This window comes from Osmerus eperlanus, chromosome 20, assembly GCF_963692335.1.
Source record: "Osmerus eperlanus chromosome 20, fOsmEpe2.1, whole genome shotgun sequence".
NCBI lineage: Eukaryota > Metazoa > Chordata > Actinopteri > Osmeriformes > Osmeridae > Osmerus > Osmerus eperlanus.
The window spans coordinates 4843878-4859537 of record NC_085037.1 but is presented as its reverse complement, the minus strand read 5'-3'; the positions used below and the strand labels follow the sequence as shown (position 1 = coordinate 4859537).

Here is a 15660-nt window from a genome sequence, read left to right as displayed (position 1 = left end):
CATCGCTCACACAAACATCACCATACGACACTGATGGGACAATAGCTTGTTCATCTTTATTGAGACAATGCCACAAAAGCTCTCATTGGCTTGTACTGATTCTAACCTGTTCAGTTTGACACCTTGTGGTAAAAAAGGAAAAGACAAAATAATGTTTATGACATCTAAAAACTAAACTGGCATCATCCTAGAAAAGATTTATACGTGAAAAACAATACAAATGAGAAAAATATATATCAAGTCGAACATAAAATGTTTTTTTTTTGTGATAACGTTGAAAGGAATCATTTTGGTGCATTAATTAGAAAGACGTGTCACAGTGTGTCATATACATTGGGATAAGAAAGGAAATTGGCTTTTCACCAAGGTTTACAGAACATTGAAATAATTTGGCTGATTTAACTTTAAATATAACAAAATAAAAAGGAATACATCAGAAATCTGAAATGGAATGGTTAATTGTGAGGGAGCTGTCATCATTCTGGCCCTGATTAACACTAGGGACATTCTGCACCTTCATACTGTTAAAACCTCAGTCTTCATTTGACAACATGCCTCATCTTTATCCTCACCATCATTATAATGATACAAATGGTCTGATATATACAGTAGCAGATGTGTAAAATGTTATTATACAGGCTTTTTCAAGATTATAAAAATAAAACTTGATAGAATTGCTCCATCCAGATTTATAACATTACCACAAGAGCAACCACAGCAGCTGATAACAGCACTAGCTGGTGTAATCTTGGTAGGCTTCAACAGTGACCAACCAGAACCTACTCACATGGTCGCATGTTCCTGATAACTCGAGGTAGAGTCTAGACATGACTGTTCGTCATGTAATTGAATAGGGACTCATCACTCGGTAATCTTCCTTAGTAACCAACAGCAGACATCTACAACATTCTACAGCTGAGGAATAAATATTTGTATAAAATTCAAAAGAGAGATTGTTTACAACTGGCAAGAGGGAACATCTGACTAGTGATTGCCACAGATAACGCACACTCCTGAAGGGTTACTGTGGCCCTTACACATTATGAAATACAGACAAAAAAAGAAAGAAAAATGAAGAACCAAAAGAAAAATGGTTGGAGAACATGTCTGCCAACCCCCCTGAACAGTAACGTAGGTCTTCCCCTTCCCTAAGAGCACCTTAAAAGAGATCTACTGCATCCAGTCATAAACCTGTCCCCCCAGTCATGAGAGTCGCTTGGTCATTTCCCAGCACACTGGCCCAGACAATGGCACTTTTCCTCTCTGAGTTAAGGCCATTGATCCTTTGCTCAGAGACTGACATCCCCAAGCCAGTCTCTACTGTTCCCTCCCACCCCCTGCTGACGGGTCCTCTGGCAGAGCACCCAGAAGTCATGTCCTCTGGCAGCCAGTATCAGATTTCTAAAACTGGAGGTTTTGGGTCCAGACAGACAGCCTCAGGAGGAGCCCCAGCAGTGTGCAGCAGTCTGCCAGACCAGTGGACAACCAGTGTCTCTTAAATACAATTAAAATAAAACGCTGATCTAAATGCAAAAATAACATTGTCATTTTGTACATTCAGTGTTTGGTTGCTTTGAGACTTTCATAAATGTTTATCACTGGCGAGATGACCAACTCATTTTGAATGTCTTTTAAGGCATAGGTTTGTCATGCAACAATCGTTGCACATTTCCTGGAATGTGTTTCCTACACATTTGATGGCTCTGCATTTAGCATACATGTGCATACGTTTGTGTACATGCACAGGTACATGGATATATATTTATATATCAAATCGGGAGACTAGAATACACAAGCATACGGTATACAGACTAATAAATAACACCCCAAAGTCCCATTTGAAATAACATGTAACAAGTAATTGTTTCTTTAGGCAATCGAACACAAACACCTGTGTGTACTCATGCCAGATGAATTATGTTCAGATTGAGAATGTGTGTGGACAACCTTGGCATAGATGATGTTGACTGTGTGTGTGTGAGTGATGGTTGTGTGTACAATCTCCTCAGAGAGCCTTGGCGCTGGTGGTGTGTGACACAGTGTGGGAGGCAGGTTTCTGGGGGTAGCGGCTGTAGTAGTAGACCTGGAACAGGATGGCTATGTCCACGGCCACCTGCAGCAGGCCACAGGTCCAGAACTGCACAGGAGCCTGGGTAAGCAGGAAGTAGACCGTCTTAAAGGTGTCTCCGCTGGTCCACATCAGCACCATCTTAATACTGGAGGGGGGAGAGGAGAGAGGAGGGGGGAGAAGGAAAAGAATTGAAGAGAAGAATGAAGGGTAAGGAAATGGACAGTGAGAACACTGGTTATGGTTATGTCAGAGAGAGAACACCAACATCAGTCCTGGCAAGGAAACTGTCACAGAGGCACGCAAGTCGACGCAGAAATAATACAATAGAAGAACCGTTTGAAATCAAACTAATGAGTCGCTGTCAACCCTCCTTGGGAGCGTGTGAAGTCCCATTCACCAGGGTTAGTCTGTCTCCTCCCTGGGTGCATTCAAAAAGCTGCCATCACCTTCACAGGGTTTCTGAGAGTGGCGCTCTCAGAGGCGATTATGGGTAGTGTCGGCACAGGAGGCAGAGAGGTGATTATGGGTAGTGTAGGCACAGCAGGCAGAGAGCCTCGTCAGACACAGCTGTCTGCTCGGCTCTAAAGACGTGGGCCTTGGAGGTGGGTTAAGATGCTGGTCTATGAGCCATCTGTGACATTGCTTGTAAAAAGGGCTAAACAAATCACATGATATTTGATTTAAAGCACGGCTGTAGGAAGGTCAGCTGGGATATACGGGTCGTGGTTTTCCTCCACAGGTTTTATGTTGACAAAACCGAGGGACTAACAAACCGAACTCACATGGATGTACACACAGCCATCAATTTACAAGCGCCTACTGTAACACTAAAGCACTCTGAGAGCTGAGCCATTTCCCTACAAAATGTGGTGTTCTCAATCCAGTTTCCCTGTGTGGTCATGGCCCAGAGTGCTGTCCTGTGGTGCGTCAGCAGAAACGACACAGGGGCTTTCATTACCTTTCAGGCGAAGCGCTAATCTGAATTTAAATGCACAAATTTAGAGGGTATAAGCAAAAGAGTGAGGGCGAGTGAGACGAGGGCCAATCTAATCAGTTGCCAGACACAGCTTGGGTAAAATGGTTGTCCCTTTGTGTTTGTTTGTTCAGAATGATAAATGAATTATTCAAACATGGCATTTTTCTCTTGACATACCTTAGTGTTTGTGTGTGTGTATGGGTGTGTGTGTGTGTGTGAATGCGGTGGATTAAGTGCTTTGTGCTCTAAGCAAATCTCCCAAAGCCATATTCATCATGCTACTGAAAAATCCAATAAACAGTCAATGAATATTCTATTGGGCCGGGATGTGGATTGACCACTGGGTTCCCATTCTTCTGCCTTTGAAATTACGCAGACACACGTCTGCCCGGTGTACAAGGACACGCAGAAAGCCTGGAAGTGAGCAGAGTCCATTTCCAGAAAGCCACTTAGAGGCTGGTTTAAAGGAGGTTTTGAAAGGCATTAAGGAGCTTCCTTCTCCCAGGCAACCTTGCTGATTGCTGGGTAAGGTCTGGCCTCTGAGCCAAGGCAAAGCCTGTTATCGCCTGACTGCTAGCTCAGCGCCTGTTAGAGGCGTGGTGGGGTGCATTATTATTTCACGACCCCACCGTCACCTCAGACCTTTCGTTAGGAAGAGCCGTTCTTATGGAACCCCTTAAGGTATCTTCTCACACTCCCTGCTTTTCTCCTTTTCCATTTCTCACTTAACATCTCTCTCTTTTTTACCCATCCTCATACCCTTTCCTTTCTCTCCCACACAATCTTCTCCCCCCCCTACCTGCCTTCTCCACACCTATGACCCCCCCCCCCCCCCCCCATCGTCATTCCTCCTCACTCCTTTTCTCCCTCCCTCACATGTCCTTTTCATGAGTTCTGAGTGGAGAGCTTGTTAAGTCTCCCTGGCTGGGCCTTGTCTGAGTCATGACAGGGAGGTAGCGACAGAGCAGAAAGGAGGTCCATGTTAGAGAGAACACAGCCAGCTCAGGGGCCGGTTGGACGCACCACGGACGTCTTCCACAAGTTCCCCCAGAACCCCTCTAGGAAGCTGGACAGTCACCGTACAGCGTCTACAGTACCGTACCGGAGCGGTGCGTGTTCTACGCTACACAAGCCGTGACCTGGCTTCCAATGCAGGCGTATTGCTCGTACTTCTATTTAGCGAGGTAAAGATGTGGGCCAACCACCGCTTGGTGCAGAGGCCACCTGGGGACACCACTCGGGACAGAACACCACGCATTCCACCCCCCAGGTGAGAAGAACATTGGTCAGGGTGGTGTGGTCTCCAGTCCGGCTGGTCTCCAGTCCGGCTGGTCTCCAGTCCGGCTGGTCTCCAGTCCGGCTGGTCTCCAGTCCGGCTGGTCAGGGTAAAGCTTGAGGGGTTGGCCAGGTAATCAAAGCTTTAAAAGCTCAGTGGGAGAGAGACCGCAGGGTGGACAGCCTCTATCATAGTCAGCTGTAGATATGGCCCTTCACGCTGGGCATATCTCCCGGCGTGTGTGTGTAGGAGAGACCTGGCAGTGTTGTCAGGTCTGTAGGGAGGCAGGAGCCTTATGAAAGGCACCATCGGAGGTCTGCGTGGTTCATCTCTCAGAGAGTGTTCCGTTAGCTGTACTGCGGGGGCAGGTAGCCAGCACCTCAGGCTCCCACCACCACTGATCTAACCCAACAGCTGGGTAGGCACGCTCATACAACCAAAACAATCATCCTCAATGCTGCACACACACACACACACACATGCATGCATTGACAGGGAAAATATCACCATGAAGGGTCTGGAGTGCTTTGCTGTCACAACACAATGGTTGCTTTAGGTGCAAACAGGAGCCATGCAGAAGGATTTGAAAAACACGCAGCAGACCCGACAGACAGAGCCAGGGGAAGAGATAGATGGCTGTTTGCGTGCCTGAATATGCAAGCACACCACGCTCCAAGAGACACACGCACACGCTTAAACTGTTATCCAAGTCAAAGCAGGGGAGAGGGGTGGAGGAGGGGGGGGGGGAGCAGGCATAATTGGAAGAGCTCGGATCCTAAAACTTTTCCCCCCCCGGTAGCGGCGCTAGTTATGAAACAACAAGGGCGGGCTGGGATTGGTCCCTTGTTCGAAAGGAACACCAAAAGGCACTATGCTCTGCTGGTCCTGTCAGTTTAGCTTCATGCCACCCTGCTACACACCCGCGCACACACACACACACACACACACACATCGTTTCAGGCAGCAAGCTTTAGAGTTTATAGGCGTTCTATGCTTATGCTTCCTGAACTGCTGTGCCATCCACTGTGCCAGCAGGTAGGCAGAGAGCAGGGTGGGCCCCACACACACACACACACACACAGGCAGAGAAAGGAGAGGAGCGCCCACTGTCACCATGACTAACGACCCCTCTTAAAAACCCACTGGTCACACAAAACATTATCGTCAAGGACGGGAATAAAATAGATTTCCTGCAGAGCAAAACGGCTCACAGGGAGATAGGGAAGGAGACATGCAAGGAGTCAAGGATAGAGGAACAGACAGGAAGGGAGGTGTTACAGACAGGAAGAGAGGTGTTACAGACAGGAAGTGAGGAGGAACAGACAGGAAGGGAGGAGGAACACAGGAAGGGAGGAGAAACAGACAGGAAGGGAGGAGGAACAGACAGGAAGGGAGGAGGAACAGACAGGAAGGGAGGTGTTACAGACAGGATGGGAGGTGCTACAGACAGAAAGTGAGGAGGAACAGACAAGAAGGGAGGAGGAACAGACAGGAAGACATGCCGATGGCATGCACGGAGAGGTGCTGGTCTGGCCAGTGATGAGTAGAGACACGCCCAGCATGGACCCTCTCCTGCCTGGATGTCTTTGCAGGACAGGAAGCCCTGTTACAGGGCTATCGTGACAGAGCCTCAACAAAGTGCAGCAAATAAGACAACCACAGGCGCACCTCGACACACTGGTGGGAGGTGGACAAACGTAGACAACCTCTGTTCTGTTTGTTCTTGTGAAAATGCACCCACACCAACGCACCACAGCAGGAGAACAGCTAGTGATCAGGCTACTGCAGAGCTAAAGTGCTCTGGGGCCATGAAAGGTAGCATTGAAGGCCATTACACCCTTTGCTCATTAATAATCCATTTGAACTCATTATAACGGTCTTTGAATTGTCACAACACATCACTAGTATGGGCAAAATGATAAAGGACCCAAAATGTAAAGACATATCGCCCTCATTACCATATCGATCGTCAAAGAAACTTGCTACGACATGTCGTTATGTGTCAGACGTTAGCATAAAAAATTGCTTCTGAAAGCCCCGGGGATCAAAAGCACCTGCGTGCAAGACAAACCCAGAAACGGTTAATAAGCACGTGTCAACGTTAATGATATGGCGGGCTGCTTCTCATCACTTCCAGCTTTAACAAGCTGTCAGAGGCGGGTTGCCGGCCCCCTCTCCTGCAGACGGGGCTCTGACAGCCCCTGGCCATTACTCCTCCGGGGGTCGGCATGAAGAGAGCGGGGACCGCGGACCTCGACACGCCTGGCCGCTAGCTGGGAACGCCGACGCGGACGCTAGCACGCTCGACGCGAGAGAGGGAGAAGGGAAGCTCGCAGACACGGAGAGGGTGCTGTTGGGTCACCGCATGACGGGAAGTGGGGAACGGAGCTGGCACAGATGTTGGGCTCTTCATCTGGGGCTGCTCTACGCCAAAAGCGGCTGCCTCTTGGCTGGGTGAACGCACGCCTCGTGTCGCTTCCGTGGCTGTGTGGGTCAGTATGTATGGGTGTACTACATGAGTGTGTGTGTGGCTCCAGTACCTCATCCCCTGGGTAGACTTGTTCTGGTAGTTGCAGTAGAGCTGCGGCGTGCCCAGCATGGCCTCCGTGAACACGGCCAGGAAGCCCAGCGTCTCCACAAACACCGAGGAGTCCAGGAGGAGGTAGGTGATGTAGGCCGCCAGCAGGGTGAAGGCCAGCACGCACTGCAGGTAGTCCACGAACCGGCTCCACGACCAAAAGTGACTCCAGTCAAAGTCTGGTACACACACACACACACAGCCAAATATAAATTGAAACTGCTCAAGTTGAGGGTTACCTTTCTGTTTTTGTTCCATCGCCGTGTTGCGTGGATTTGAAGAGTCACCGCTGAACTTTTGTGAGACAGCGCACCATAGCAGCGGGTGCCAATAGTAGTTGAGCTGCCTGAGGTGGTTCACAGACCAATTCAGCAGTCTAGTGCTCGGCAACGGCATAATGTTAACTCAGGACATATCCCAAAATCTTTTGAGAGGTAGTTGGCTGAAACGTCCTTCCTGTTGACAGTTTTTGGGATGTTAACACTAGCACAGGGCTCACTGGAAACACGATGAATGATTTCAACTGTCTCACTGAGAACCCAAATGTTTACTCCTTGTCTGGTATGTTTTGCAGTAAGCCCTTCAAATGGGCACTTTAAAAAAATGTATAGCTAAACTGACTCACCACGCAAGTGAGATGCACACTAGAATATTCTTTTAGGTTAGAAGTTAATCGTTTAATGGGAGTGCAGCCATTGTGAGAGCATCAGGGATATTGTAAAGCTAATGGCATCACACAGTCAAATTGTTTTGCCCTCACTGCCACATTAGTGTCAGCCCCACTGCACAAAGGTTGAATATATCATTGAGAGGAGAGAGAAAATGAGTCCCATTTTGTTATCTCTTTGACAACAATCAACCAAGTAAAAGGAACCCCTGTTGAGATGAGGAGATGCTACAACACAGTGCTGCATTGAGCTGATCCAAGAAGACACACTACATTTCCTCTTGTTGAAATAAGTTCCTGCATATCTGGAGGGCCGAAAACACAGCTCTCTAAGGAGGCCACTGCATTACTTATGATGTGATAACACTGCATGAAGGGTTTTCCGAGGACAGAACCACCACTTAGTTAGCAGACTAACTTTCCCTCATGACAATTCATATTTATAGTGATGACAGGGAGCAGTCTGCAAAAACTCTTCCAGTTTATCGTTGGAGTCATGGTCAACTTTGTAAACGATGGAGACGCCCACGTTGCTCCTCACACGGTCTCGCTACGCACGACACCGCACACGGGACCCAAAACAACGTTAACACGTATGACATTTGGATTTTTAACGTAATTCATTCGAAATATTGATGGACAATGGATTTGACATTTGCATGACATTTCTGACGAGCGTGCACACACAGACAGGCGTAAGTCCTGCCTCGGAGTCGTATCTATGATCATAAAAAACTGCCTTGTGACCGACAATGGAAGTCTAACACAGCCTATCCTATCCTTTTTTTTAACACAGCCTATCCTCATTGATGCGTGTCACCTACAAGCAGAGCATCCACCCGCAGAAAACACTGCCTCCATAGCCTGTGGCTCCTCCGGTGCATCCACCCCCACCCCTCCACGCTCACAGCAGGATGGAGGTAGGGTGGGTTTGGTGGTGGTGGGCTGTCCACCTGGTCCTCACTGATAACAGCCAGACCCTGAGGGGATGCGAGGGTTAAGGTCACAGCAAACCCATCTGGAACACCCAGCTTAGCTTTCAGTCAACAGTGACCGCTAGGCTACATGTCACAGCTTCGTGGCTGGCACCATGCTGACCTTTCCAGGTTTCCTGGCTGGAGGGAAACCCTTTATCCGGCTACTCGGTTTTGTTCTCAAATAATGATCTGCATCCAAGTAAGCGCAAAGGGGAAAAAGTATTTTAGTCCTGCTCGAATACAGTTTCTTAAAAAGACGACAGTAGTGAACAGACCTGAGGTAAACAGTGCCTGACGGTGGCTCTGAACGGGGTCTGCCACGAGGTGTTTATTGTCGTACCTTCGTGCTATACCCCACCGTGCCCGTCCAACTCCCTGCCACTCAGTTACTCCGGGGGGGGGGGGGGGGGCTCTCGTCCTCCTCTACCCCCGCTTCTGTTGCAGCCACAGGGCCAGTGTGTGGGAGCGAGCTGGCACCGCTGCCAACAGACTCCCTGCGGTGCTCAGCGGTGCCCTGTGCTCTGTGCTCGCGCTCCGCGGCCACGCTGAGCGGCGACACACGTGTGGGCAGGAGGAGCCACGAGCAGCTTCCTGTGGCTTTGCCGTTCTCAGCCAAACGGCCTGTTGCAGGGCTGTCCGTCAAAACTGGGGTGTAATTGCTAGCTGTCAATTCACAGTCCATATGCATGGCAGGAGAAACGAGGGCTTTGGCTAGAAGATGCCTGGATGAAATAATTCCTTCTACTTCGGAAGGAATAGTGGCAACACTTTCCCATCTGTACAATGTATATTAAGATGTTACTGCATGAAACTGCATGCCTCTTTGTATGCATATATGACAGAATTCTACCAATAAAATCGACTTTATGGACAATAGAGGACAGTGATGGGTAGCTAATCCTCTCCCTGTCTCTCTACTAGCCAAACAATGGGACTTAAGAGAACTTCCAACTGAGGATGAAGATATGCGTCAGTGTAACCTGTCAGAAAACACACACAGTACAAATGACTATTGGAACAACACAACGGTACAACCTCACACACAGGGATTATGACAGGACATCGGCCATTTCAGCAAGCTGGGCCACCCTTCTAACACCGTTACTTACACCTGAATAATCGGATGAATTTCTCACTTTAACGGTCTGATCTTTAAATCTGTCTAATCCCTTTTGAGACATCCACTTCAGCCTTTAAACTCCCTTATACACCCGATTACGATGCTCTTAGCGCCAGCCATTAAAACCGCCACCGTGTAAGACTACTTTCCAACACAGAGGGCAAAATGACAGGGAATGGAGGCATAATTGCGTTCTGAAGTCTAAACAGGGTTCACAGTATATCGAACCTCGGGTCAAAAGCACCAGTCTGATGGCAGAAAAATACTGTCTTATTTGTTTGTGCTTTTGAATGCACCTGTGCATTTGAGTTATTTTTCTGGAACAATTACGGTAGCTGTAATTGAGTTGGATGCAAGAGCCTGCCGTGATAATGGCACTGAGAGTTGGTGTCATGGAGAGGATAACAGCAGTTTCTGTGCGTCACAGAAAAAGCCTAGAACACTCAACGAGGAAAGGAACCGACAGGCTGAATACAGATCGAAGTATTTGGAATTCTATTCTGGTACTGAACCTGCACCGGAACCATGGTCATGGACAGTGAGAATGTGCGCCTTTTGAAACATCGAATCTACTTCTTCTCTACCACCTGGATATATCCTTCCTCTCACTCCCTCCTTTCATCCCTCCTTCCTTTACTCTCTCCATTGAGAGCGGATTACTACATGCCCTTTCTGACGTGCCCTCATATTTTCCTCTTGCAAATCAATGGCATGCACAGACTCCCAAAGCTGCAATTAAGGAACACGGTGTGCTGTCAATTCTAATGAGGCTTGGTCGAGCTCTCTGATCGATGACCAGAGACCCAGAGAGAAACAAGGCCAGGATCCAGCCAGAGCCCTTGCCAGCCAAAGCCTGCACTATGGGACCTCCATTACAGGCAGCACCCTTTCATTTCTTACAGCTACTGATCAGCATCACTGCTGTTACCTCCTTCTAGGACCATATGTCTGCTGGCATTGATCATTTTTGCTGAAACTGTGGGGGAACCAAACTTTTCAAATGCAATCTCGATGACAGGACCAATTCCATATCCCCTTGATTCATCAAAATCCTTGCAGTTTTTGCGTAACTAAACTGCATTACATTATAGATGTACAATGCCATCATATTCATATAAAGGCTGACAACGTCAGTGCATGTTAAATGTGTGGCCAGTGTTTACTACCGTGTATTTCATACCAAAAATAGTTTCTCAGTGCCATCTATTGTTCACAAAGAGGATTACAACGATTTTCTGACATGTTAAAAAGACTAGTATCCATTTACATATCTATGTCCATGATAGCCAAGGGAAATCTGAACCTAATCTGAACAAAAGGTTATACTTGAGATTCACACTAACTCCATGGTTACACGTGGATGGGATTGGTTCCCATTCTTACAATGGATGGTATTATAACCCTTAAGTTAAACCTTTAACCCTTCTCACAGTGAGGAACATGTTAAGGCAAAGGGGACCAGAGATTGCAGAAATGTTAATCTGTTAGAAAGCACCTTGTAGGCACCATTATCATTCACATTCCCAGATATTTAAAAAAAATATTTATCAGTAAATTCAGCATGCTGGTTTAACTTAAGTAATGTCACTATTTTACCTTGGCAGCACATCTTTAGAGTGCAAGCAAGCAAATTGAGCAAGCAAATTGAACCTGAACATTCATTGGCATAACATAGAGCAATAAGTTGATTCAAACCATGTCATTACTTTTCCATCCACATTGCAAAGTAGAATTACCATTAGTAAGTTACCAAAACAAACTACCCTCACACTAAATACATGCAAAATCACTGCAACAGACATGCCATACACTTATAATAGTTGGATTAAGATTTTTTTTTAAGCATACTACTTCAAAACACCTGACATGCAAAGTAAACTAAAGACTCTAGTACATAATTTGTCTTAATGTGGGGGCATTCATGAATCACAAATGGATACACAATCAGTGACATGCGAAGGAGATGGCAACATGTCCGGTAAGTGCAGGATATTGGCACGTTTATCGGCCAGTTAGTCATCAATGAGGGGAGGGAGTGTCATGCCATGCGGTTAGAGGGAGAGAGAGAGAGGGAGGTGAGAGGGAGGAAGGCAGATGAGCTACAACTGATGCTTTGTGGCAGACAGAGCAAGTACTGTACATACCCAGAAAGAGCTTCTTGGGAACTTTGATCTCCTCTTCCTTAATATCAGTTGCTACAGATAACAAAACAAAGTAAAAAAGAGAAAAGGAGAAGAAAACAGAAGGTGGTTTCTCTTGTTTTAAACCACAATTTGGTGGACTCCCTGTTTACCTGGCTTGGTACAAACTCAAGCACATGTAAAAAACGGTGGAGAAAGTTACCCACAAGGTAACCGCTTCACTCTTTATTGGATCCCAGACATCAAAGTGAGGCCAAAGGGAAGAAGCAGTCGGCTGCCGAACAGTATCTAAAATAACCTGCAAGGATATCCTGAACACGTGGCCACACCAATTTACGGGCATGCAGACAAACCTAGACACTGGAGATGAGACAGGAGGAAGGCTGGTAACCGTTTGAGGGCTACAAATCGGGGCGTACAATCGCAGACGAGTATAGGAGAGCAAGCGATGACTAGCACACGTCACACGCACAGGACAGATTCCTCAAACTGGCTCCAGGAGAAGGAGGAGTTGAGCCTTTGTTACTGCAAAGTCATGATTACTGCAGAGCAAATCCTCTGTGAGCCTCGCCAAACCTGCTAACTGAAGACCACCAGGTACAGGTCTTCACAAACACATAGGTCCATTGTGAACACAAAAAAACAAAAACAATGCTACATATGTGTGGAGCACTTGGACTTTCAGTCATACTGATAATGAGGGTGGTGACCCAGAAAAGCAACACCCTGTTGTCACAAACAAAAGCTATTCTATCAGAACGGTTGATAGGCAGCTGTGAACTAACTACACTCATATCAAATTGTATAAAAGAGAGCCTTTGAAACTAAATGGCCTTGTACAACCTCTGTGGGAAAAAAGCCTCAATCTAACTCGAAAAACCGGCTATTCAACCCCAACTTTAAAAATTACACCCAATGAACTGCATAGTGAGAAGGAAAGAGAGTGTGCAAAGAAAGAGAACAAATAAGGCAAACAGAACAACTGACCGTGAAACTCAAATACAACAGTCAAACAACAGACCTCACGTGTGGTTTACACAGCCATGGTCTGTGCGGTGAAGCCATAAAAAAGGCCATTTGAGAAGGAGTCTACGAACCTGTAAAGGAGCGCCTCTTGGTGTTGAGTTCAGTGGCCATGCGGACGTTGGTGCACAGGTTGAGCATGATCAGCATGGTCGCGATCATGATGATACTCTGCCACAGGAGCGGTGTTTCAAAGTACCGTCCAAACCTGAGCGACAGAACAACATGCCAGATCAGTGCATTTTTTTCAGTGCAGTTGTAGTAGGCCTGCTGGTTTTAATGTGTGTGGTTGGGCTGGGATAGTGGAAAAAACAACTATTTATTTCACAGTCAAATGTTTTATCTGGGAACCTAACTCTAACTTCTGATCTCTGGCCTCAAATAACTGGTTAATCTCTCTAACACAATGTACAGTAGGCCCACAGGCATTTGACATTGCCATGCTTACCTAAAGAGTATGCGCAAAATATTGGCAACAAGCAAGACCAAGCATACATAGGTAGAGAATCCTTCAGCATTCTGTGTCCTTCGTATATCTCTATATTGTGGGATGTATGGGACGACTCCACCGAACACCATTGCACCGGCGGCGACCCACAACACCAGTTGATTGAGAACATACATGATCTGGTCCGTGACTTCATCTTCCATCTTTTAAGTGCTCGACAAAGCTACAGTTGACGACAGAACATGAATAGCTCCCAAGTCGTGTGCCACTGCCTCTACTGACACCTTGAATATCTTGACAGTTTGGGACGAGGTTGTCTGTCCCCTAAGAATTGTTAGCTACAATGTGGTGTTTCGTTTTTTTCCACGACCACAATACACATCCCAGCCCCGATTGAGAACGTTGCTATCGGAAATGCCGAGTTGTAAAGCCCCAAGCTATCACGCGATACTGTTCTTGGGGAAGAACAGTGGAAGTTACAGTGTAACAAGTTGAATGTAGCAACACATTTAAAATGTAAATCAACAGACACTTAAACATTCAATAATCTAATGTTCTAGACTCCTGATCGGACATCTGCAAATGAGGGTGTATCGATCATTTACGTAGACTGACTCAGTCATTAAACTGATAAAGACGGACAACCCAAACATGCTGTCCAGTTTTACCAATTCCAAGCAACTTTCTCTACTTAATCTGCAGCCGGTGACTTGAAGCAAAAGCACAGAGGAATAAAAAAAAGATGAAACACTTGAGCTCTTGTATGACGAAAACGTTAGAGTATTCAAAGTATTAAACACAAAATCCAGGAGATCCAGATCCCCTGGTTGTCATCTCTCTCGCCTCAAAACAAATAAGACATTGCACTTCCTCATACGTTCATCCTACGTCCTCGTGTCAACATAAAGCAGGCTGCAGGGTCCTAAAGCAATCCGGTTGGAGTGCGAAATTGAAAAGGCCTAAAAGTACGCCTTCTTGTGAAGCCTAAATCCACATTTTCTCATAATGACTTGTCTATATTTGAGTGAAATAACATTGGAAAAGGGTTATATAACCTTTTCTGATGGAGACTGTCATCTGTCACTCTAAACCTCGGGCATTATCTCTTACGTAAGACTGGGTTTTTCGCCAATGTGTGATTCAGTCAAACCCAAATGGATATGCCTACACATTACTCCCCTCACTTCACAGAAGCATAGAGCATTACACAACTGTGTGTTAAAGGGTTAACGGATATTATAAAACCAGTTGGCTTGACTTTTCTGAAAAGTCAAGATAAAGTAGAATTCTGCGTGGCATGGCAAAAAAATGGGACTGTTGTAACGTCAGCGACTGTCCCTGATTTCAGTTGAAACACTTTTGCCAAAAAAGCTAGAAACAAGGCAGACAACCATGACAGAAACAGACTCGAAGGCGAAAAGAGAATTGACGGAAAAAGTAAGTTGTGTAAGAAGTTTGTTATAGCAATTCAACACAATACAGTAAACAGGTTTTTCTGTTACATATTTTTGCAGATGGAAGCAACAATGCAGAATCTCCATAGTAAATTTCAAGACCTGTCTGACCAGCTCGTCTCTAAAAATATCCTTTAAACCTTAACCCTCGTGCTGCCTTCGGGTCACATGACCCAAAGGTTCATAACGAACCATCGTTGTGTTTACCCAATTTTACCCAATACAAAAACAAATTAAAATAATTTTCTTTTAACCTTTGCAATGTGGGGAGTCTGAGACAGCCTAGCTGTTAAAAGAAAATGCTTCACTTTGTCTTTGTATGCGGTAAATTTGTCGCAATACGACGGTGGGTCACAATGACTGATGGGTCAGAATGACCCGAAGATAACACAAGGGTTAAAGGCCGAATTATACTACTCCGCTATCTCTAACAATTCTCTAACAATTCTTGGGGCTGGCACCTGATGGAATGTTGACAGTTCACTAATCATGTTCATTTAATTACAACACCTGTGAAGTCTCACACAATCCAGTCGACCATTAGACAGTTTATCTGCCTTAACACGCTTACCAGACGAGATGGGAACACGTATAGAAGACCTTGGACAAAATGTTGCAGATCTGATGGCACAAGCAGGTATGGGGGAGCATCAAAGTCCTAAATGAAACAACCACAGTAATACATCCAAAGTTCAGTAACCAGACGGGGGCGATGATGTGAACATTGTATCGGAGATGCTGTCAACTCTAAATCTGAAGGAAAATTAAATGGATGGACTTTGTAACTATAACATCCGTTTATTTATATCTAACTTTTACAATGGGTATTACAAACGTGTTTATTGAAGCATATCCGACTACTATATGCTTGTTTAATTAACAAAATGTGTGTCAAGACCTGTCCTGTCCCAGTCTATAAAGTATTGATA

At 46.0% G+C, this 15660-nt stretch overlaps 1 protein-coding gene across 2 annotated transcripts; it reads right to left on the bottom strand.

The window, feature by feature from the left end:
- Positions 1–253: 253 nt before the first annotated feature.
- LOC134006739 (solute carrier family 66 member 2) lies at positions 254–14161 on the bottom strand. Of its 2 annotated transcripts, XM_062445735.1 has the most exons (5): positions 13278–14161; positions 12904–13037; positions 11810–11860; positions 6864–7080; positions 254–2216 (listed from the first exon to the last, which is right to left on the bottom strand). In XM_062445735.1, exons 1-5 carry the CDS (start codon positions 13478–13480, stop codon positions 2006–2008), a joined length of 816 nt encoding a protein of 271 aa, XP_062301719.1. In that variant the 5' UTR covers positions 13481–14161; the 3' UTR covers positions 254–2005. The 2 variants fall into 2 exon arrangements, with proteins under 2 accessions (XP_062301719.1, XP_062301720.1); XM_062445736.1 differs by lacking the exon at positions 11810–11860 and having other exon boundaries at positions 13278–14154.
- Positions 14162–15660: the final 1499 nt, after the last annotated feature.